Source organism: Neolamprologus brichardi, chromosome 15 (assembly GCF_056152115.1).
Source record: "Neolamprologus brichardi isolate AB-2024 chromosome 15, ASM5615211v1, whole genome shotgun sequence".
NCBI classification, from domain to species: domain Eukaryota; kingdom Metazoa; phylum Chordata; class Actinopteri; order Cichliformes; family Cichlidae; genus Neolamprologus; species Neolamprologus brichardi.
The window spans coordinates 36,992,380-37,018,088 of NC_142118.1; the positions used below are offsets into that span (position 1 = coordinate 36,992,380).

At 40.3% G+C, this 25,709-nt stretch overlaps 1 protein-coding gene across 2 annotated transcripts in view; it reads right to left on the minus strand.

The window, feature by feature from the left end:
* Nucleotides 1-14,228, minus strand: part of negr1 (neuronal growth regulator 1) — a 175,818-nt gene extending 161,590 nt beyond the window's left edge. Inside the window, exon 1 of one of the 2 annotated variants that reach the window (XM_006791952.3) lies at nt 13,728-14,228. In XM_006791952.3, the coding sequence (XP_006792015.1) occupies nt 13,728-13,897 (170 nt within the window). In that variant the 5' untranslated portion in view covers nt 13,898-14,228. The remainder of the gene's footprint in view (nt 1-13,727) is intronic. The other variant, XM_006791953.3, reaches the window with a different exon arrangement.
* Between the last annotated feature and the right edge of the window lie 11,481 nt (nt 14,229-25,709).

Below are 25,709 nucleotides of genomic sequence, written 5' to 3' on the forward strand. Positions count from 1 at the left end.
ACACTCGAGCAGTGCGGAGAAGAAGGCAGCGGGAGTATTGTGTTGAAATCAAAGACAGTGCCTGGATTGAGGTTTGCGGCAGAAAGACATGGCCCACACACTTCCAAGGAAGACAACTGGTTGTTTAAGAGATTGCAGAATGAAGTGCTGAAGCTGGAAACTGATAGCATGCCTCAGGGAAGCTCTATTGTTGCATATGGCTGTTTCTCACAAAATACAGTAAGATGATTCAGTGTGCATGTTAAACCCAACAATTGGCATTCACATTCTAACATGGTAGAGGCATGGTAGCTACATATGCTGTATTATCTACAAAAGCATTGCATTCATAGCTAGTAGGACTGGATGCTAATTAGCTCTGAGCTGTAATCCTCCTTTTCATAACACAAACGGGGCATAATGCAGAGGAAAAACAAAGCTTCGCTTCTCTAAAGAGAACCTTTGAGGTTAATTCCAAGCCCTGCTAGAAAACTTGCATGTAAGTTTTGATGCCATTAAATGGAATAGTTGAACTGTTTCCTGAGAGAAATGCTTTTCTTTCCTGATCCAGAAGCTTCTGAATTAGCAGCATGGCTTTAAGTGAGCCTTAAAGTGAGCTTTATGTTGTTAGGAAAAGGCACTAAACTATATATATGACTGATATGCTGCAGTTCACCAAGGAAATGACAGAATTACAAAAAGCACAAGTGATATAAAGATAACAGTATAACTGTTCAATTATTTCTGTAACCCAAGCACCCATGCATCAATCAGATAGCAGCTGTAAACTGCATTTGGGTAAACTGAATGGATTTTCACCTACAGCAGATATCAATAAAATATTACAAGTGTGTTGTTCCCAGTGGAAAAGATACTATTTCATTTGTGCATCTTGATTGTTGTGGTCAAATGTAATGAGCTTGTCTGAAAACCACCAAGATTTACCTCAAAGGGGAAAACTGGCAACTCAAGTAATTAATAACTGAGCACACTGAGCTGACTGCTGCATATCACGTGGAATACAGCAAACCTCAATATCACCGATCAGTAATTACAGAACAATCTAAACGTGACGCTGACAACAGTAGACAGCTCGTTTATTACTCGATCGTAACTGATCACGACTACATTTGGTTGCTTACCTTTCAACGCCATTTAGGAGCAGGAGACAAATATGAGTAGAGAAAAGCCACAGAGAGTTAAAGAAAGATACAAAGACAGAGGAGTGTAGAGAAATCAAAGTCCCACTATGAATAGCGAAAAGCTCTCCCGAGTCTAAAATTAGAACGCTAATGAGTGGCAGCCTCATAGATCAATTGATGAATTTGCTATTTTACAGTGACACAGACTGGAGCTGCCAACGCGTGGTTACAGCGAAGCTTGACAACTATTTAATATCATCTCCATACTTAGTTTAAAAGCAACGTACGTATACCAGACTTGAACATGCATAACCGAGACTAAAAACGCCTTCTATAACGGCTCGTCACACTAGATTCTGATCACATATTATTAAAACTATGTAGGTCAGGGGGCTTTTTCAATAAACCAGCGCTAACCGTTTCACTCATCACGGCAGCGTGCTGTGTTCCCATAATAAGTCAAGGGCTAGTGGGAATGTTATAAATTCCACTTGAGCAACATCCAATTTTTTTCGCTTTAATTGGATTACTCTACAGTAGGAAACGATTTCTACCATCTGTGTAAAACAGCAAAGAGTTAATAAACTGTCGTGAATCTACAATTAGTAACCAAAGGGGGCATTTGTCACGGTTGCCTTTTATCAAGCATAAAATTAAAGCTTTGCAGCAAAATACGCCTCAATATGTCATCAGTACAGTGGCATTGTAGAGAATATTAGGCTTACGTTCATAGTGCCTAAAGTCTGGACAATTTTAATGAACCAGTCTTACAAATGGTTTTTATTATTCTCAGTATGACACTTCTGTTACCTTAACTCCTGACCCCTCTGGAAACAATAGGTAGCACAATTCTCAGTGATATTGATTTGCTCCACTGCTTCTTTCTCCATTTACTAATAATTACTAATGCAGGCTCTCCAATTACTCGGCTCCAACAAACATTTACAGCAGCCTGAAATCCACACACTCATTATGCAGATGACAAAAAGAGAGCGAGAGCGAGAAAAGCACAAAAACCATAACCTTCTCAGAACAAGTCCAATTAAAATTCTTTAGCCATGCCAACATAGAACCAAATGAATTATGACAATACATACCTCTTTTAGCTGCCGGGCTTTTTCTAACCAATTGTGAAAGGCCAGCCATTGTGAACGTAACATTTAGATAACAGAAGTGCTAAAATAGAGATCACTGTCAATACTTTTTGGTTTTTCCCAAGATTCATCCAACCTATGCCTCCAGGGGGCAAAACCAAAGAATGAATATGAAACAAAAAGCGATTTACATGTACTAGTTTCATTGCCTTAAGGCAAGGTTTGTATGTTTTTGTCTTTTTTGTTAAGCACTTTAAGTTTACATGTAATGAAATGCACTATGTAAATGTTGTTGTCTTTTTTTGTTATCCCATCTTAGGCCTCGGTTATATGGGCCTGTATTTGTCTGCATTAGGTTGCTGGCAGTCACTGTGACATGTCTAATGTCTCATGTCTCTAATGGTGCACCAAAAACCAGGTTGTGGTGGTTGTCAGTAGATTGCGTAGAAGACAACACCTTGTCTGCAAACACTCACAAACTGCTCTCTAGTGAAGATGTGAATCTGTATTTAAAGTTCAGAGAGTAAACGGTGAGTGTCTGCAGATAAGTCAGCGTCTTTCACGCAATCTGGTGGTGATCAAAGCAATCACAAGGATTTGTTGGGGAATATACATTTTTCCTAGTAACCGAATTGCAAGACGGCTGCCGACCAGTCTCGAAGACTTTGTGACTGAGGTCTTAGTGCAAGTCTCTTTTGCATAGCAATGTCCTTTTTCATAAATAAACTTGTCCCGCGAGTCTTTATATTCCTCTCACACATCAGACACTTCTCACTTCCAGAAATACTATTTTTAGTTGAGGGGAGAGACGACCAGATAGGAATATGGTAATCCCCTGACCCCCTTTTCCACTCCATCAAAAAGCAGTCGAGCAAAGGAAATCACTTTTTTTTCTTCTCACTCATCATTTGATGATCGTTGAAAACAAATGCAATTTGTTTGAGTCGTCAAATACAGTATATGTGACTCATTAGATATTAGAGGTGGGAATCACCACACATCCCACGATACGATATTATCACAATACTTAACACACGATACGATATTATAGCAATTTTTTAAAATATTTTGCGATATTCAGATTCTGTACATAAAGGTAAACTTTATCAATATTCATTTGATCTAATATCAAAGTCTCACACTCAGTCTTTCTCTCATTTCAGTTTTATTGTTGACAAACTGAACGGTTTGTATTACAGTCTAGTCCAACTTAACTGAACGCAACCATCTGGTACAATTATAGCTATTCTGAACTATGCAGTTTATGAAAACTATGCAGCCCCTTCAGCAACTGAAGAATTTGAAAGTAAATTAAAACAAAATATAATTTTACATTAAATAAAAAAGTTTTAAACTTGATTAAAATAAAACATGTCTTAAATTAAAATAAGTAAACTGTCATGTTTATTAAACACATTTGGACAGTGAAGGAATGTCAGGATTCTTGCTCAGAAAAAGGATCAACATGCTCTGAAGTCAGAGAATGTTCCAGTCCACAAAAAAATTTTTTGTAACAAAATATCGATTTCTCCTGTATCGATACATTATTCGATACATTATTAGCAAACAAAATATCACGATACTACACAGTATCGATTTTTTCCCCACCCCTATTAGATATGCTGATATTTATAGAGTTGAAGCAACTACGTCATGCCAAAAGTAATCCTAAAGTAATCCAACCTAAATACCGCACCCGTTCTAAAAGCTCAATTTACAGCGATGCTCTGCTGCACAGGGATTAATTGAAAGGTGATCTGAGGTCACACCTAACATGTTCAACCTACTGCAGAAAAGCTGCAAGCCATCCTTACAATTTCTGAAATCACAGTTCACTAGAAAGAAAATTCATGCTCCATTTGATAGTGATGTGTAAATCCAAGATACAACAACGCCAAATGCTCATTAAAGGACAACAAGATGCCCTCTACAAGACGCTGAAATCCCACTGGACTGTGTTAATTCACTCAGCAACACTACTGACATATCCATGTGTCAACACTTCTGATTTATCTTTCCCTGAGGACCTAACTAATGTTTACCTGCCTCATGTCATCAACTACATTATCCTATGGGAGAGTCCTCTCACGGTGGTGATTCACATTTACTGTTCGTTATAAATAAGTTTAAAACAGCAGAGGCAGAATGCCTTAGTAAGATAAATTTAGCTCAAAGAGGTCACGGGTTCACCTTCTGACACAGGCCACAACGCTGCAGAGATTTCCATTCAGGAAAGACCAGAAGCCAAGTGCACCTTCCATACAAATGCACTCTTTTTCCAGTGCTTCACTCAGGCTTCAAACCCTGATGTCAGCGAGTTTTGACGATAACCTGCTGTCATGAGAGGCATACCAAGACTTGCTGGTATACAGTTCAACTGAGGAGGCACAGATGAGATTACGCAATGTTGTCAGAGAAGCACAACTAATTATCATGAAACACAAGGAGATGCTAACTGATTGATTAAGGATTTTAATTGAAGGGGCTCTGAGGAATCGTTCCTCCCTGTGATGAAAGGCTGGGAAGTGTTGGCATATGATTTAGAGCAGAAAAGGCTGCACAGTATTCAACAAAGAGCTGGGAAAAACAAATCTACTCTGCAATAGCTGTCAGATGGGAGTAGCTTAATCTTGTACACAAACAAAAATATTATGTATCTATAAAAACATGCACAAAAATAGCAGGATTTTTGATACAGGCTACTGGAAATCAGTGAACACACTGAACATATGTGCAAGCGGCCTGTAAAAACACCCAGCACTTAGTTTGAAATATTCACAATCATGCTCAAAATCTTGATGATACTGTAAGAATGAATGCTGAAGGTTCTAGATGAAGATGAACTCATCCTCTAAAAGCAAATGCAGCCAATCAAAGAATTATGAGGAATATAAAAACGCATCAATATAGGTATCAATATTTGGAGAGTTGATTGAGCTGAAACTTTTTTCATGAGATCCGTGTCTTTTAGTATTTAAAACAAATGGCATCTCAAGTTTATTCATGTATCAATCTTTATTACACATACAGTAAAAAAAGCAGAAGATCTCAAAACAGGACCTGAAAAATTAATCAGGCCCTAGCGAACCAGAAGAAACAGAAATCAAAGGCTAAGGTATGCCAAATTACACAAGAACTGGATTGAAAATCAATAGCTCTTAAGGAGTGATGAATACAAATGTAAAGTTTTTGGTTCAAATCATTCCTAATGTTTACGGAGGAGGTTGGGAGAGAGGTACAACAGTGTCTAGAGATGGAGGCTCTGTTATGGTTTGGGGCTGCACGTTGTTGGGGACCACGTCAAAATTGTAGGTATTATCAATACAGTCAGATTTTTAGCCACCATGCAACACCATTTAGAAAGTGTCTGATTGAGACGGGCTTCATTTCCCAGCGTGATAATGGTCCCAAAATACACTGTCAGTCATGGATTGGTCAATTCACAGTCCAGACCTCAACATTATTGAAGCAGTGTGGGATCATCTTGACAGAGAACAGAACAAAAGAAGAGCTTTGGATATCATTCAAGAAACCCGGAGACCTATTCCTGACTACTTAAAGAAAAGACAAGAAAACTTCTCTATGAGAGTTCAGACTATGTTAAAGAATAAATGCGGTCATATCAAATATTGACCTCCAAACTTGTTAGAATTGGGCAAACTTTCCATTTCTATTTGCACATAAATCACTTTCCTAATAAAAAACAAAGAAATTAAGGGTAGCTGAAGACTTTTACGGCAGCACGGTGGCACGGTGGTTAGCACTATTGCCGCAAGAAGGTCCTGAGTTCAATTCCACCATCAGGCTGGGGTCTTTCTGTGTGGAGTTTGCATGTTCTCGCCGTGTTTGCGTGGGTTCCCTCCGGGTACTCCGGCTTCCTCCCACCGTCCAAAGACATGCAGCTTGTGGGGATAGGTTAATTGGAAAAATCCAAATTGTCACTAGGTGTGAATGTGCGAATGAATGTGAGTGCGAATGGTTGTCTGTCCCTGTGTGTTAGCCCTGCGACAGACTGGCGACCTGTCCAGTGTGTACCCCGCCTCTCGCCCTATGACAGCTGGGTTAGGCTCCAGCACCCCCCGCGACCCTGAAAAGGATAAGCGGAAGCGAATGGATGAAGACTTTTACAGTAACGCACTGTAAGCACCACACCAAATTAAAAAATATTTCATGCCAACTTATGTTCACACAACCTCAGCCACTGAGGGGAAAAAGTCAGCACCCTTGGCATGCACTTCAGGAAAACTCAGTTTCATGTAACTTCTTCTTAAAATTGCCCAAAAGATAACCTGTTATTGCTTCTCCACTCTGTCTGTCAAGTTTAATTTTCAGTCTTATAGCTTTCTCACATCACAAAAATGCTCCTCTGAGATTTTCTGTAGAATTATTGCAATTATGTGGATGCTCTGAGCTTGGAATGGGTAAAAGCTCAATTTTTCCACCCCAAATCATTTTCCCTATCCCATATAATTGTAGTGATTATACGAGTATTAGAAAGATGCTTTAAAACCTAGCATAGCATCTATTTCCCTCAAAGGATTTACCTTGAAAAAGCATTTCCATTTAGACTTTAATTCACTGGGGCACTCAATCTCTTTAGTGCTAATTGAAATATATTAGAAATAGAAATGCTTAATTTTTATGAAGTACAATGGATTGACTTGCCTGACAAATGATAGGCGCAAATGTAATCCATTTAGAAATTGTTTATAGTGTATAAATTTGGTTTATTCAATGCATTTTAGCCCCAGTGCATAGTTGCAGCATGAAGTTACAAATCACGCCATGGAAAAAGCTCTGGCATCCTGGAATGTGTTCAGCAGGAAGCCAAAAGTAAGAGTTTTTCCTACCATCCAGCATTAAACTGGATTTTCTCTATATATGTTATAAAGAAATGAGGGAGCATCATGTCAAACGTCTGACTAGCTAACCTCGGTCAAGCTGTAAACTTCAAAAAGCGCTTTGTATATCTCATGAATAAACTTCTTAAATATCAACTGGTATTGCTCAACAACAAAAAATGTGCACATAATAAGCAAATTAGTCTCAGAACTGTTTGCTATGACAATCATTGACATTAGAAAACGTTGTTCTAGACAACATTTATTTCCATGGATGCTTCAGGACTTTTCATCTTGAACAAGTCCTTCTGGCAATGGGCTGAGTGACTGTTTAAAACAAGACATAACAGACTCTGAGTTTCGAGTGGCTGCTTTGGATGAGGTTAACTGGAGGTCTTAAAGGAGGCAGCTGCTAGGAAAGCTTTCTTAACAACTGCTCTAGCGTGTCACCTTGTCGGCTGGTTTCCATCTGCACTCGAACACATCTGTTACAAATGGATGCCAGAGTGATGATGAATACTTTAGTAAAGCCAGCCTCCCTTGGGCAACGGGAGATACACCTAAATGTTAGCAATACGCCTGCTTTCTGACATAAGACAGCGAGCCTCCAAGCCTTAATAATGTGTGTTTATGGGGGTTTTCATGGCTCAAAATGGACCTTTGGGGGTTGACTACACAGGTAAGCACAACTGGTCCACAACCTGCACAGAGGTCCATATTTAACATATTTAACAGATGTATTTCTGTACAATCGTGAAAATCATATTTCCTGTGGTTTTCCTGTTTTGTATTTACAGATCAGTACTTAATTATTATTATCGCATCCTATACAAATTTGCTGTTAAACAGAGCGAGGACTTTGTAACCTAGCTTTTCCAAACATCAAACTCTTTTTTGCTTGTTTGCATTATTTTACTTTAAACACACAAAAAAGCCTAACACTACCAGGGTAAAATTATTAGCCACCCTTATGCTAATAGTAAATTGTGTATCTTTTCTCTGGGTAACAGCCTTCAGTCATTTGCTGTAGCTTTCAGCAAGTCTCACACACGTCTCCTGGTCAAACGCAGCCTATTTTTCTTGGGCAAATCACTCAAGCTCCTCTAGATATGATGGTCTTCTGGCATGGACTTTGGTCTTCAGTTCACCCTACAAATTTTCAGTGGGAATCAAGTCTGGACGTAAAGACTTTATTCTGCTGGAGGTAGTTCTTGACCAGGAACAACATATGTTTGAGTCTGTGGCCAGTTTTGTCTCATCTGACAAACGGACGTGTTTTTCTCCAGGTTGTCCCTAGTACACTGCAGAAGTCAAGTTTCTTCTTGGTCTGCAACCTTGTAGTCCAGTCTTGTGCAGGCCTCTAGTGATTGTACTTCTCTAGTGTCTTGGTAGTTGTTCTGGGTAGGGATGGGTACCGGTTCTGACATAAACGGTAGTAACCAGACCGAAAAGCAGCGCACATTTCGGTGCTTTATTTTCCTGAGCTGTGATACACTTTAGATTCTAGCCAATCATTTTACGTTTCCGAGGATAGTAGGCGGGTCCAGGTACGTACGTTCTTTTAGAGCAGAGCTACAGATTAAAAATGCCCAAAGCGAAGTGGTCAAAAGTCTGGCTGTACTTCACAGCAAAAGATGCAAACTCAGCAGCTGCAACAAGTGCTTTAAGCTGATACTGTGATACTGTCAAAGGAGGTAACACCTCAAATCCGATGAAACACCTGGCGACGTATAGTGTTTTTTTTAAAAGCCGAGAAATGCGCCGTATTTGATAGCTTGCTGCAAGACCTCACGCCGAGCACATCTACTGCGGGTGTGGTGCCTGTTATTGACCTGGAGTTAGCAACATCCCCCAAAAACCCGAAGAGGAGAGTCCTGGCCCCTAGCCCTGCCAGTGTAGCAGAAATGATGAGGATGATGATGCAGCAGCAGCCGTTCTTCTCTGCGTGAGTAGCTTAATGTTGTTCGTGTGTAATTTACGTTGAGTAGGCTAACCACGTTATTACATTAATGCATGTAAGGTGAACTAGCAAACATCATCATAGCTACATGCGGCTGTCTTCTTGTTTGATGGCAGATACTCCCTTCACCCTGGACAAAAAGGCTAAAATGACCAAAGAAAAAGTGGAAAACAGTTAAACATGAGAGGTTTTTGGACAAAGTTTGTGTTTTTTCCATTGATTAAGCTGCTTCCAGCCAAGAGTGATACCATATATGCCCTATAGCTGCAGAAAAGGCTAACATTGTTATCTTTTTACAAAAAAACAGCTGGACATGAGAGGTTTTTGGACCAATTTTGTGTTCTCCATTCTTTAAGCACCGGTTTGAGCACCGTTTAAGCACCGGCACGTTTCAAAAGTACCGGTTTGGCACCGGTATCGGATAAAACCTAAACGATACCCATCCCTAGTTCTGGGGTCTTAAGACACATCTCCTACACAGATTTTAAAATCTTTCTATTCCTACCTCTGCCAGGCCTGTTCTGTACTGTATGGCTATCTTTGAATTTCTTGATGACACTTTTCACTCCAGTTCTTGACACTTGGAACGCTGTGACAACTTTGTAAATCCATTTCCTGCCTTGTGAGCATCAGTAATTCTTTTTCTCAAGTCTAAACTGGTTTTGTTTATTTGTGGCATATTTTCTCAAGTGAGGCGCAAACTGCTACTGAAGTGTTTATACTATATATATGTGTGTAAATTGTAAAAGTAAAAACTCAGGGTTGTCTTCCAAACTTTGGGCATTACAAAGTTAAAGCACATCATTGAACAACAGTTGTTAATGTTGTTAATACTAATTCTGCTTGTGTGAAAATAGAAATAATTATGTTATGTACGTTTGAAAAATCCCGTGCTCTGTTAAAAAAAACAGTTGAGAAAATTTTGACAAAAACTTTAAATCTAATTGGAGGTTAATAACGTTGTCTTCGTCTGTAGGGATGGCTTCATTTGGTACCACCCCTGCTTAACAACTGGTCCTTCCCACATGCAGATGGTTTTGTATCATGATGGTGGCTATTCATTGGCCAAAAAATTAGGTCAACTGACAATCCAAACACTTGATCCCCGAGATTAGGAGACTCTGAAGAAAAGCAGCATTGTGCTGACAGCAACACAGGCTGCATTAAACATGCAGCAAGCAGACGAGAGGATTTGGGCATTTAATTAACAGTGACAGACTCAGGTGTGCCTCCAGATGTGTCATGAGAGGTAAACCAGGTTTTCCCCCAAATGAGTGCATGAAACTGCTGATATCTGGCAGTTAACTGATGTGTTCAGCGAGCCCAGTGTTTACTACATCTCCAACCAAGCTGTTGGAAATGAAGTAGCCTCGCTTTTACTTTTTAACTGAACTTGCTGTGGTCTAATTAAAAAGCTGCTGAAATGCAGAAAGAGGTGCTTCTCACCCATGGTTATGGCTGTGCGTTAAGCAGATCATCAGCTATTCCTTCTTTTTAAAATTATGCTCTGTGAAGTCTCAACTATTATTATTCTGTTCTGTCTTATCATCGTGTCGCCGGAAACACCAAACCATTTAAACTACATGTTGTCTCTGGCTCAAGTGCTCAAAGTAAATGTCAAGACCTTTCAGAGCCGTAATAATGACATAGTTGAGAAAAATGATGCATGGCACCATTTCTGTCCTGGATGATGTTAAAAAAAACTGCTTCAGTACAATCATGTAGAGCCAGAAAAGATTTTCATCAACTAGCCTGTTGACATGGAGGCAATGATTTTAGATTTATACGAATACCCGACTTTGAAGCCAGTGACAGGTCAATTTTGTACCATTACAGAGACTGCAAGGCTGGTCGACAGACCTTATTTTGTAGCTGAGGGCCGACTGTCGTGATAAATAACAAAAATCTGCTTTTATAGAAAAACATTTTTTCATTGCTGATCTGCGTGTCTTTTGTCTATTTCTCTTCATATCATGCACATTTCATTGAGATGAAATAGAGAGGCACAGGGTAAAAGATAAAACGATTTAAGAACTGTACTTCAAACCGTAACCATATGGCAGCGGCCTGTTCTTAAGATTTCAGTCTGCCTGGACTACATTTATAGACACGAGCGCTTTGCTGTTGATTACAGCTGCTTATCCATGTGGAAGAGGCTGCCACCGATACAGTGTGTTTCCTGACAGCACAGGGAACTGTCTTTTCATCCAGCTGTCTCCCTCAAATTCATAGCCAAATATGTCATTTACTGGGATTTATTCAAGTGAATCCAAACAACACGAAACCTTTAAAAGGGTGGGAAACGAAATGGATTTGTAGCTACTTTAAACAATGTGTCTCTTATGATTTGCAGCATGTGAAAAATGTGCCTGACTCAAATGCAGGCACGCAAGACTTTGAAGCAGCACCACAACTCAAATCCAGGAGACAATTCATTAAAGGCTGGATATGGCTAAGCTTTTAGGCAATCAGACAAAAATTAAAAGGGTGATGATACACATGTGGACCATTCCTCATCTTCAGGAAGCTCAAATCACTTAATTGCTCTGGACCCAATGTCCAACATGAATGAGGGCAGTAGAAATCCAGCACTAAGAATTGAAGAGGTGAGGGGAAATTAACATATGACAGAAGACGCACCTCTCGGGAGCCACTTCATAATCCCGAGGCAGTGACTAATTGCGTGCTTCTGGGTTTGCTGGTATTTGAGGATGCATGCATTTTTTTTTTGCCAGCAATTCGCTCTGGGGCAAAGGAAAATTGTCCCCACTATTAGTCAGGGGTCTTGACAATGAAGAAACTCAACAAACAAGCAGTGCTTTCAGCACTGAGTCCCTGTAAGAGACAGCTCATGCTTTGATGCCTGGCTCTCAAGGCCAATAAAAGAACATGGGGAAATCCACCATAGACCCTTGTAGTTTGGAAAAATGGAGGAAACAAAGTATTCCGCATCACTTCTGTGACATTTTGCGCTTCAGTTAAAATGTTTAATATTTGTATTGAGTCAATAGAGTCACAGTGGCAGTATTAAAATAAATGAAAAATGCCAATCAGTGGTTACTCAGAGTCCTGTATAAGCCATTAATAAACCAGCTATGGAAGTATCTCCAAAATTCTCTCTATAGATCCACTTTACTGAGGCTTGCTTGTTGAAAATGAGTGGTGACTTATTCAGGGAGTGGGAGGCAACTTGTCTATTGAGCTGATTAATAGCACAGGGATAATCTCTGGTCCAATAAACCATCAGGATCCAGGCAAAGCTTCTGCCACTGATCACAGCCAACCCAGACTGATACCAGGGAATTAGACATCCTCACTCAAGAGACATTCAGGGGTGTAAGTCTTTTTGATGGGGACGGCCCTTGGGCACGGAGGCAAACGGTGACAAAAATAGTGAGTACCCCTTGTTCCCAAGGTGATTCCTGTGATGAGCACCAGTACATTTTGACCCTCCTCATAATAACTCATCTCTGTATTTTAGCAGAGAATGACCTTGTGTCACAGGGTGGGAGGGGGGGGAGTCAGCTTTTCAACAACATGACTAAAAGCCAAGCTGAGTGGGAACTTTAGACATTTAGCTGCTCTGTATTCAGGTCCACACCCAGCATTCCTTAGTCAACATCCACAGAATTCATATTGAAATGGAGCCGGCCCGCCCCCCCATCAGCCTTTCCTCAGAGCCATCAAAGCGGATATTTAATATTGGTAGAACAAGATATTATCTCAGCCCTCCAAAGAGTTTGCTTTAAAAAAAAAACTGTGCTCTGCAAGAGTTTGAATATTTTTTCTATTTCATGTTATTATGAAACAGACTGCAAATATACAGTTACACAAAAATCTGCAGTTTTGTAGTAAAACTTGTGCATCATGTGGCATTTATTACAGCACCATTAGTAGCCTGTTTAAACTGAAGGCTGTTTTTTTTCCTCTTTTTTAATAGCTTGACAACGTTTCAAGTTGCAAGCTTCCGAGAGAAATGGACCCAAACCACACCCATGAAATTAATTTAATGGTCAGCTACCTGTGCAGCTGGCACCGTAGCTGGCACCGTAGCCTACGTGATGGAGGCAGGGTGACGAAGGGAGGGGTGGAGGAGTTAGCGCATCATTTGCCATAACTCCATTCAGATCAACAGCGACCACACACGAACACACTCGCGTACACTCGTCAGGCTGGTTTTTGCAACTGCGACATCACACTGCACATTCAGCAAAATCTGCCCAAAAGCGTTGAGAATAAGCACGCCGGACCCATCGCTCGTAGATTAAGTTGCTTTTCTACACGTATGGCGTTTGAGAGACGGTGGAAATCGGCGGACACAATGTAAGCAAATTACATAAGCGAAAGGCAGCGGTAGGCTAACTTCACGCGATGTGCTCCCGCATACGGGCAGCTGTGAAATCACACGCCAACAACTAATAAGACTTGTGCTCAGTTAGCACAGAGGGAAAGTATCTTGGAGAAGTTTGTTAGTAAGCAGCCGAGCTCCGTAGCGGTGGCTGCACTAGCCGGACGAAAACAAGGACGGGATGGAGGGAAAAGGACCTATTGTGTGAGCATCGCAGGCGCTCAATGACAGACCCCCCCTCCCTCCAATCTCCAGAAGTAGTTAGCAAACATGTTCGTTAAGGGTTGCGTTTGTTTGTCTTTTTGTCTTTTAGCTCCTCAGAACTCGCAAAGGAGAAAGTGAAGTTGTGTTATCTCGCTTTACCTCAGTAGTGCCGTGTCGCCTTGTCTGCTGACCACACTTTCAACCGAGGAATAGTCCACAGTTTGTCCAGCGGGCAAGCAGGACGGCAGAAAGCAGCACAGGCTGAGAATTATCGCAGTAAGCCACTGACCAGAGACACAAGCATCCTGCACCGCAGTCATTATGTCCATCACAGCTGTGTTTTTGTTGTCGCTTTTCCCAAGTCTTCTTGTTGTTGAGAAAGAAAAGAAAAGCGAACTGGGCTAGCTTCAAAAGAAAAAAAAACGGAGAACCTTAACGCGAACGACGTTTTATTTCCACACTTTTGCGGAGCCCCGCGAATAAACGATCCGCTGTATAGTTTCCCAGGTTTGTTTGGATGGATGTAGAGCTCACTGTGCGGGGAAGTGTACTCTCCAGTGGCTTGCACACCATCTAGTGAGGAAATGCGATGTAAAATGGGAGCAGACCTAGAAGCAGACAACCCCCAGGCTCTGATCCTGTTGCCATGCGGCCGTTTCCCGGGCAACCCGTTCCCAGTGGCTCGTGATGGAGCAGCAAAACCGGAAGGTATTGATACAACCCAGGAGCAATTAAAGATATCGACTGGAGAAGCTCCCCCTATAAGGAAATGAACAGTGAGCATTTGGTGGAAATGGAGCTTACTGACGGTGACGCAGGTGGATCCCATAGGAAAACTCCTGGAAAGCTTTCAAACTGCTACTGTTACAGACACATCTCCAGATGGGAGTCCTTAAAATCAGAGCTTATGCACTTAAACTGTTTGGTTTTTTTCTAGAAGTCATCCACAATATACTTTGAAAAGATAATTACTGCCGACTTGAAGAGTTTGCAGTACTAACGGGACTTTTTCATTAAGCAGGGAAAACCCGGCATAGCACAAACACAGAGCACATACACATAAGGACAAGGGGGACTTGGAAAGTTTGTTTTAGAGCAGTAAACCCATCCATTATGCTGCTTTAAGCCTTTTGACTTAGCCTACATAATACAGATTGTCTGGCCATAACCATGGAAATGACATACATTTCTATGAGGTGACATATTGGCATAGTGCGCTGAAATATCCGTAAATTCTTGGCATGAGCAAAACCTTGTGGATTTACTATGATTGTAGCAACAGAAGGCACTTAATCAAGCAGTCACCTTGAATGCCTATTCAAGAGAACATGTGCATAAAAATGACTTTAAAAATGAGGCTTAACATATTGTTGAAATAAAAAATGTTTTTTTTAAAAAAGAAAGCCAGTCGGATAACTGAGGGCATTTTCTGATTCAAGCAAAATAAAGTAACAGATGTTAATCCACAGCATCTTAATCCCTGTTGTTTTGTTGTTGTTGTTGTTTTGATCCCTGCAGCCACTGCAGCTTCTAGTATTTTCGATTTGATTTGTTACTGATGTTATTTTACAGATTTGAGCTGATATCCTATACAAAGTAACCTTCATCTGATCCCTATGTTGCATTTCTTGCTGAATTCTCTTTTATACTTTTTTTTTATTATTTTACTAATTTCCCCAAGGGGATCAATATAGTTTCATGATATTTTAACTCACTGGACAAAAGTGTAAAGATTGAAGTCTCCAATGTTATCACAAGGTTAGAAGAAATGAAATAAGGACTGTAAACTCCTGAAAGGCTTTTGCTTCAGTTTTTAATAGTGAAACAAGCTTTAAAGTGATACCCTGTCTTTGGTTTAAAATTAGCAAAGAAGCCTTGATCCTTTGTAAATTTACTCGGGGTACTGTGAAAGTTGCCTCTCCAGCGTTGGTTATTTATTCAAGAAGATAAATTGTTATTTCAGTGGTGAGAGAAGAGAGAGAACGGGGCAGATTTCTGTTTGCTGGGCTAACGCTGACAAAGAGCCAGGAAACAGGTTTCCAGAGGTTACAGGGGACATTTCACCATATTGGAAATGAGTCAACAACCAATGTTCCATGACAAGCAGCATTAAAAGCAGGGGGAGTGAAAAGTTCATCTTGTCACAAAAACAATTGTAATTTGCATAACTGAAGCTCCCTCTGCTGTTAATAGCTGTGATAATGCCACCAGTAGAAATCCTCACGCTCTGGTTTTGTGACAGAGGTGTTTTTATTGGGCTGAGACAGGAAGATAATTTCCATCCTTCCCTTGTCAGTCACAATGCTGATTTTTTTCCCCCCAGTTTCTCTGAGCCCTTCAAATTACCTGAGAAAATGTACCTTTCCATGCATGAAAGCTATAATTACGATGACTCCATTTAGTGGTAGTGCACTTTCCAGAGAGGTGTGGAGGGGTACGCGCGAGTGGCAGCCTGGTAATAACCTCAGGAATTATGAACAGGATGAAAGAGATCAAGGCTGGACTATCACGATGTGTGCGAGCTGTTTTGAGTAATGGATACCACAGACGCTTCCCTCCAGGTGTAGGTAGACAGTTGTCTTCTCGGAGCTAGAGGGAAACTGATGCATGCAATTTGCTTTAATAAGGAGCGAATGAAGCAACACATAAAAAGTTTTCTTTGTGCAGCTTGTTTCCACCAGTTGGTTTAAATATATTAGCTCTATTATTATTATTAATACCACCAGGAAGAATAGACTTCTTCATCTGTCTGCTTAATGGAGACTGTTATGCAGAAGCAGGCGTGCAGTTACCATTACTGTATAACCAAACGCACTGACACATGCGCTGGCTTATCTTGGCTGCTGTGACTGAATGATGAACTTGAAGTGAAGCGAACACTCGTTGACTGTTATCTTTCTGCAAGTTGTGACAGCATTCTGCTTTACACCAACCGCAGCTGATTAAACTAATTTAGTGCAAGAAAGGCAGCATATTGAAGGCTATTGTTTCCTGAAGTAGTTAAGAACACGGTCATTTTTTTCTGTAATAGTGATTTGGTTAGCTATTATGAAAATGGATGACGTCCAGCAGGGAACTGTGGCGATCGATCACGACGAAGCAGAGAAATGCTGAACGGCTCCGGTGACTGCATCCTCGCAGCCTGGGATAACAGGACACGAGAGCGATCCGTGAGGGAAATGCAAGGATAATTGATGTCCTGTTCAAAGGATCCGATTTTTAATCTCAAATTTACTCAGCAAAAGCTGTATTTTGATTAAATAATGATAATGAATGATGTCAAACGGCTCCATTCATCTCCAGTTTTAATGGATATGTTACGCTGGATCTAGGCTATCTATTATTAGAAACACAACCCGGTGGGGAAAAAAACGAATGCAGCATTTGGTGTGTTTTATTTCTTCTGAATAAAGTTCCGAGTTGCAGTTTAGAACAAGTTTAATAACATCAGCTTTTACGGACTCATTATTTTAACGATGCTGCTGATATACACTTTTAACTTGGTGGTAGGTTTTTCAAATCTCACTCTGCCTTAGTCATAATGATCCTAATGTGAAACTTTTGCCTTGAATCTGTGTAGGCCAACGTTTCTTCATCATTTTATTCTCACAGCTGTGAAGTTATTAATATCTAAATTTAGTCTCCTTACTGCTGTTAAATATATAAGCTAGTCACGTTGGGGCACTCATACCACTGTAAGTTTGCTCCTAGGTTTTTGGACAGCTAAACATTTTGTTGTAATTTTGCTTCTGTACACCAACACAGCATATTTGAAATCAAATGAGGAGAGTGGAATACAGACTTTCAGCTTTAATTCAAGGAGTTTAACAAAAGTATCACTTTACTTATGAATCACAGTCATTTGTATACAGTACACAGTCCTGAGAGCCTCAGCAGTAATTGTAAAACTTTGCCTGAAGTTTCCTCCCCTGAGATGCTCTGCCAGGCCTTCACTGCATCCACCTTGGGTTGCTTTGTGTTTGGGAGCCTCTCGACCTTTAATTTTGTCTTTACTAAGTGAAAACCTGCTTGATAGGTTTGTAGCATAAATAAAAGTTGTTACAGACCTCCTAGGATGAGACATTCTTTCAATCTACAAATGGTTATATACTTCTAAGCATATATAAATATATATTTCTAGGCATTGATGACAATCCAACAATACAAATCTAACACTGCTCTACTGTGGGTTTATCTCTGTAACTTCAGGGTTACTCCTGGGTTTTTGTACTACAAAGGCAGATCACCTCATACTGGGTGCCTTGGTAACTTACGCTGTAGACCTAACCTGCTGTCGAGCAGGTTGTGTTCTTGAGAGATCAAAAGGTACAAAATCAGTGCCTACTGATCAGGGAGTTATCCCCAAAATTGCATCATCATTCCAGCAAGACCTCTGTGCACAGATGGTAGGATCCTCTAAAGTTTTCCAAAAGCATCAAAAGTCTTTGTGTTTCCCTGAAGATCATCAGATTTTTGGATTCAACTTTATTTCTTTACTTCTTGGCTCTTCATGCAAATAATTCTACAACAGTTTTATTTGTCCTGTAACCGTTAATAAATGATCCTAATACAGACTCCTGTATTAAAGACGTGGCTTACAGAACTTACAAATACTCTTCATCTTGAAAAAATAAGATATACCATGAATGACAATGTAAAAGACTTTGAATTAATCTGGCACCCTTTACTTACATACCTTGGGAAAATATAAACTGTCTTTTTTTTTCTGGCAGTCGGGGGATTGGGGCCCATAGTGGGTGTTGTTTTTTTTTGTTTTTTCTTTCTTTCTTTTGATGTTGTTTATTTGTCTGTTTTGTAAACTTAGAGAAAAAAAGGGGCATAAGTTCTATCAATTTGTAACAACCATGATACTTGCTCCTAATAAATGATATTTGAAACAATAAAGGATCCTAATAGAGGTTAGCTATGTGGTCGTGAGCCTTATATCAAACTTGCATGTACACTAAGCCTATATTGGAATTTTGTTTATATATTTATCCTTTACTTGCTCTCAGAACATTAAACACCAGCTGGGCTGTAGTTGAAACAGTAATAATTATTATTACTACAGTAGCAAATCAATACCAATTTTAATCCATCAGATTCTGTTTAACGATTGAGTCTGTTAAACCTACACAGAATATTTGCTAGCTTTCCTTCCTAACCTTCAAACAGGTTCAACTTTATTGATGTAGTAGCTATTTTCCTGTCTTCCTTGCTACAATGTGAAAGCACACTGACATCCATATTCATTTTAATATTATGCTACTGTACAGTGCTTTTCCTCTCACTCACACACCGATTTGTCTACAGCTGCTGTCTTTTTTTCAGCCTGCATTATGTGTTTAAGCTCTTTATATTTTTCCCACAGCAAAGTTTTATCCTCATTTGTGAAATCAGCTGCGCCGCTGCCAGTACACTTATCCATGCTTTCGATTGGTCAGATGCTTCTATGTTCTCATAGCCACATTTGGATACTCTAGGTAAACGTAACAATTTGATAACCAGCTTTCTGTGAATGTTTACTCTGACTAGAGAAAGAGAATCTAAATAACAGAAAAGCACTGGATATGTTTAACTTTCTTCAGACTGGCTTAGCCATCAAAGAAAATCCCATTTCTTTTCCTCAAGAAACTCTTTTTTGCAGAAGTTTTCCAGCACCCTTTGGGTCATTATCCGTTTCTACTGTGAAGCGCCATCCAATCAGGTCTGCAACACTGGCTGAATCTGAGCAGAGAGCATAGCCCTGTACACTTCAGCGTTCGTGCTGCTGCTTCTATCAGCAGTCACATCATCAATAAACACTGGAGACCCAGTTCCACTGGCAGCCTTACATTCCCATTCCACTGTGTTTGACTGATGATGCAGTATGCTTCAGGACATGAGCTGTTCCTTTCTTTCTCCACACTTCTCTCCTCCTATCATTCTGATACAAGTTAATCTTGAGTTCACCTGCCCAAAGTTTCCCTTATTCTTTTCCAGAACTGGAACGGCTCTTTTAGATGTTTTCTCATAAATTATTATAATATATCTAATCAATAAAAAATTGTGGTTCCATTAAACCCACTGTGGTGGTGTAAAGAGGGCAAATAAATAAATACATTATTGTAATAACGTTAGGAGGTTTTTTTTGTATTTTAATGCCCAAATTGAGACAAGAAATTCTATTTTCAACACTTTAATTTTAAAGAAAACTAAAACAGAGCATCAACCAAAAATCCAGAAGAAATCACACACACTACATAAAGGTTATAAATTGATTTGCACATCATTGAGTGAAATACGTTTTTGAGCCGTATAACCTGGCCACAATTCTGTGTCCCACAGATTTGTTGTGTGACCATGTCGTACATAGATTATAAACAATCAATCAATCAATCATGTGTACGAACCACATCTGTCCACAGATTCCGGTTCTTCCGTTACACTTCCACCATCATGTGCAAGACCAAAGAGCTGTTGAAAGACGTCAGGGACAGGATTGCAGACCTGCACAAGTCCGGAGCAACGAGCTTGGTGAGAAGGTGACAACTGCTGGTATGATGAAATGCAAAATGGCCACCAGTCGACCTCTGTCTGGAGCTCCATGCGAGATCTCATGGGGTTAGGATGATCGTGAAAAAGATGGTCGATCCACTCGAAGCTACACGGGTAGAATCCACAGTCAGCAGACCCATCCTAATTGTTCTAGTACAGTTCTCAATAATTCAGAGACGGCTTGGGAGAAAGTGCTGCGGCCAGATGAAAACCAAATCAAGTTTTTTGGCTACTCGACCCGCTCCCGTGTTTGGAGGAAGTAAAATATTGAGTACAACCCAAAAAACACCATCCCCACTGTGAAGTACAGAGGTGGAAACATAATGCTCAAGATGACTTCACCGCATTGAGGGACCAATTTATGGGGCTGTGGACTGTAAAATCTTGGATGAGAACCTCCTTCCTCAAGCCAGAACGCAGAAGATGAGTTTGGATGACAATGGCAACCAAGGAGAAGCGCAGTAGGGTCATTCAGGGTTCTAGCCAGTCGCCAGATCTAAAATCTGTAGAGGGAGCTAAAGCTTCAAGTTACCAATCAAGAACCCTAAAGGATTTGGAGAGTTTCTGTAAAGAGGGGTGGGCCAGAATCCCCCCTGAGATGTGTGGAAAGCTGGTGACCAACTACAAGAAACATCTCACCACTGTGATTGACTTTCTCCAGTTTCTCCATCAAGTACTAACTCGTGTTTTCACTATGGGTTCAACTACTCTTTTCACTCAGTGACATCCAAATTAATTGATAACATTTATGTGTGTTTTTTCCTGCAGTTGTGGTTGTTATTGTCTGTTGTTTTTGTTATCAGCTACGTCAAATTTCTAAAGTTAAGCCTTTCCTCTCCCCCAAGGACCTGGAAAAGCTTATTCATGCATTCATTACCTCTAGACTGGACTATTGCAACTCCCTCTATTTAGGCCTCCCCCACTCCTCTCTTCACCGGTTGCAATTAGTACAGAACGCTGCTGCATGTCTTTTATCAGGTGCCAGAATGCATGATCATATGAGTCCAGTTTTAACCAAGTTACACTGGCTCCCTGTGAAATTTCGCATTGATTTTAAAATTCTTTTATTCACTTATAAAATCTTAAATAACACTGCCCCTGGCTATTTAACAGATCTTCTTCATTTGTATAATCCTATAAAAGCACTAAGATCTTCTAACCAGATGCTCTTAATGCATCAAAAGTCTATGTTGAAAACCAGAGGCGACCTTTGCTATTGTAGCTCCTAGACTGTGGAACAACCTCCCTATTGCCATTCGCTCTTCTGAGACTGTTCAGTCTTTTAAATCTTGTTTAAAGACCCATCTTTTTACTCTGGCTTTGATGTAAGATAGTTTGATTATCATTTGGTTGGTTTCTATGTTTGTCTCGTCTTGCGTTGTATTTGTCTTATTTTATTTTATTTTATTTTATTTTTTTAAATTAATTTGTGAAGCACTTTGATCAAAACTGTTGTTTTAAATGTGCTATATAAATAAATTTTGATTGATTGATTGATTGATTATTCTCTCTTCATTTAAGTGAATCTCTTTGTAAGTCAGCAAAGAAACTAATTCAGCAGGGGATCAAATATTTATTACCCCGCTGTACGTGTAAAGTGTGTTTACCTTCAACACTACGTTGGTTTGAAGATCTCTCGGCAGTATGGTGGAGTTTCAGCTCTGTAAAAGTTGATATTAAAAATCGTAGCGTGGTGAAGAAAAGAAGGCTGAATGTCCACTTGGAGGGTCTGACAAAAACACTAAATCAGCTGTGACATCCAGCCTTCGACATAAAAGTCTGACTTTCTAGGACACACAAAACCAGGAAGCCACAGTGCTTTAGCCGTTGCCCTTAGTGCTTCACATAAGAAATTCCATTATGTTATAGTTCAACAACTGCCACTTGTTTGAGCAGAGAGTAATGTATTACATTTCTCAAACTGCGCCTTACTGTCAAAGTCCAAATGCACATTTCTAACATAGATATAGTGGACAAAACACATTCTGAATGAACTATGGAGTTTGATGTATGTAGCCCTCAAGCAGTGATTTATTTTGAGCCTTTCCTTTCTTTGTTCTTCCTACACTGGCCATGAGGGACAAAACCTACAGCACTCATGAGTCATAGCTGATTTGTACTTCCAGACAGCATCGACCACATTTCACACATGTTTCAAAAAGCTCTTCTGAGTCATTAAATATAGCAAGAAACTGATCTGTTTGTCCCATGAGTGGCTTTTACGCTGAACTCTCCCCACGATGTGCAGCACAGCCAGACAAGTGAAATTAAAAGAGGGAAAAAGTGAAAAGTTCGCCCTGTCACAAAACATGCTGAAGATGGGATTCTCTTTAAAGCATTACTGACATCTTTACGGGCAAAATTGTAGTTTCTTGTTAATTCTCATCTCTTAAACGTGGATCAGCTGTCTGGAACTGTTGTGTGCCCAGTTGGCAGGATGCAGAGCGGTCCGTGGTGTATTCAGTAGCTTTAGGCTACATAATAATGAGACTCTGGGAACCAGAAGTGGATGATGCCACACAAAACCTTCAAAACACTAAACTGGTAATTTACTGATCGTAAGCACCCCGCTTCCAAGAAAATAATACAAACAACTTGTGGCTATACTTGTGATTTTGTTGGTCTTAGATAAACAAGAAACGTCTCATATCCGACTGTAAAATTCACAAATATCTCAAAACTTTGCCAAAGGTCTCTATGGTTATTGTTAAGGTTTTCAAGGACTGAATCTGAAACACACATGTTGCTACACTTACTTCATGTTGGCCCCTTAGGAAGTGCTCCTCGAACTGACAACACAAAGAGTTGACAGCAGTTTCTGAAGACCAAAACAAAGGTCCCAAAGAGACTGACAGACTGACATTAGCTGTAAAATGGAGCGATGTGTGTTCTGGTGTGTGTGTGTGTGCATCGCTTCAAGCTATTTTGATTCTCTGTTTATAAAAACTACTTGTGAAATATCAAGTGTATGGACATCATTGGTAAATATTCCTTATATTCAAAATAAACAATTATTTTCCCATTTATCTTTCTTCCCTGTGTGTAATTTGCTGCTTTCACTAGTTTGATGGCTACATTTCTACCGTCGGAGCGGGTTCTGTCTCGCTGAATTTATTTTAAAATGAACATTGTTCTCGTTTCGCACAGCGTTGTAAGTCATCTAAGAGCCTCAGAGTGTGGGAAAGAAGGTGTAACGCTGCCTCGCTGCTCCTTTGGTTTCTCTTCTTCTATGTTCTTCTCAAACAGCAGCCACAGGCAAAGCAGCTGCACCTGTGAGCTTTCTTTGATTGCGTGAGCTAACATGGCAAAGGCCCGCTCTGCGTGCACCAGAAACCTTCTTCTTTTTTCTCTTTTTTTACTCTGGGTAAATGTTTAGTGTCTTTGCCAAGATTAAGCCCTTTGAACCGCCGTTTCTTCGAAGAATCCTTCTTAAACTCGTGTCCTCATAAAATCTCTCGCAATACTTCTCGAGTTGAATACTTTGCATGGATTGACCTGTGCCGGCAGCAGATTTTCAGTGGCTTAAATGGATATCAAGTGCGATTTACCATAGCTCCATTGTGATAACTCTTTGTTATCAAGCTAAAATGGCAAGTGACACTAAAGCAATAGGATATATATCTCTTCTGTTTTTGGCTCTTGGGTCTCAGACATACATTATATATTTTGTGATATATATATAGTTAAACCTCTCGCTTGGAGGCCGCAGCTCTGTCACAGACTTGTATATGTGTTCGCCATAAATCCTCAGTTGCTGATTCAAAGTCGATTCAAAATCATAAATTACATAAAACGACTCTTGGCGGGCTTCAAGGTAGAAAACTTGTTTTATTTCCTTCTGGAAAAAAAGAATCTCTTTAGTCGTCTATCAAGCTGCTTTGAAAAGCTCCTCAAAGTGAACGAAGTTTCACCCCAAGAAAGGACACTTACCACCAGGCAAAGATACCGCAGTGTTCCTGCACTGTGATATCTGAGCAAAAGCCCCATTCACAACACTAGTGTTGGTGTTTAAAATACCATGAAACGTAACTGATCATGACTCTGAAACAACCACACATTGTATTGCAACACTGTGTGTTAGGAGCTTGAGGTAGTAGTGGTCACGTGGGCGGACTGAATCATACACCGGACTGTATTTTTGACTTCCCTTCATTTCATTTTTACATTTAAGTGTTCCTACCAAAGTTTAGTCGCAGCATTAAAACCACTTCTGCTGCTTATGTCTTAGAAGGCTAAATTTCCAAAGTTGCCAGGGTGAGACGCTCTGTCTGACAGCAGTCTGGGTGCAGGCACAAAACAAGTGCTATTAAAATGCATTTTTCTCCTTGACTGATGTGAAATAAAAGAGAAAAGGTACATGTGCAAGAGTGACCTGTGGTAAAGGTTGTAGGCTGGAGCAGACTTGACAGTCACTTCATTCGTTTTTAACGTTCGTCCTACATTTTTACACCCTTTTCTCAGACATATGTACCCCAGTGGTTCTCCTCGGGTCCTCGTATTCTGCGTCCTCTGGATGTCTGGGGCCTGGATCTCCTCCATACCTGCTTCATGCCCAGGGGGACGGGGCTATGACTCCCCCACTCCCTAGCAGATCGTTACATGGAGAAACCTTTTGAATACAAGCGTGCTGATGCACACAGGTGTGCACAGACACAAACTACACCTTTCCTGGCTGCTACCTCAAAGCACATTGTGCGCTGTCAATCTTGCGTACCTCACAATAACATTTAATATTTACTATCTACTGTTATCTACTGTTAGCTAGTTTATTGTGATGGTGTTGTATTTATTATGTTGCTCTTTCTTGTTTGTTTTCTCTACTGTTTTTTCTTATCTCCATACAGGTGATCCAGGTGTTTTGTTTGTTTTTCTCACCATCTCTTCTCCCCTCTATTTTACTTTCTCTCCCTCTCTTTCTTTCATTCTTTCTCCCTGTCCTATCCACCAGTCATGTCTGTCCCGTCTGTAACAACCGAAAATAAAATAAAATAATTACATAATTATAATAAAGGTCAATCAAATGGACCAATATGGCAAGGCCATGATGATCCACTTGGTAAAGTAAATCTGTTTGGCATCTTTCTTGGCCTTCAGACAACAATTCTGACGGCTAAAGATCCAAACGGGACAGGCAGAAGAAGAAACCCCCCAAAAAACCCCACTTCTGCTGCTTATTATGTCTTAGAACGCTAAATTTCCAAAGTTGCCAGGGTGAGACGCTCTGTCTGACAGCAGTCTGGGTGCAGGCACCAAACAGTGCTATTAAAATGCATTTTCCTCCTTGACTGATGTGAAATAAAAGAGAAAAGGTACATGTGCAAGAGTAACCTGTGACAAAGGTTGTAGGCTGTTTGACAGTCATTTCATTAGTTTTTAATGTTCGTCCTACATTTTTACACCCTTTTCTCAGACATATGTAGCACTGACTGCGAACATCGCAGCAGCATGACATCTCAGTCACCTTCCTGGATGCTGTGGGCTCCAGCCGAAGCCTCTTTCACTCCAGCATGTTGAGCCTTGAGGCAGTGTTAATATTGCACATAGCTACGCTAACAGCAGCTGATTCTTTTATGGGGGAAAAAAGTGGTGATCCATTTTCCAGTC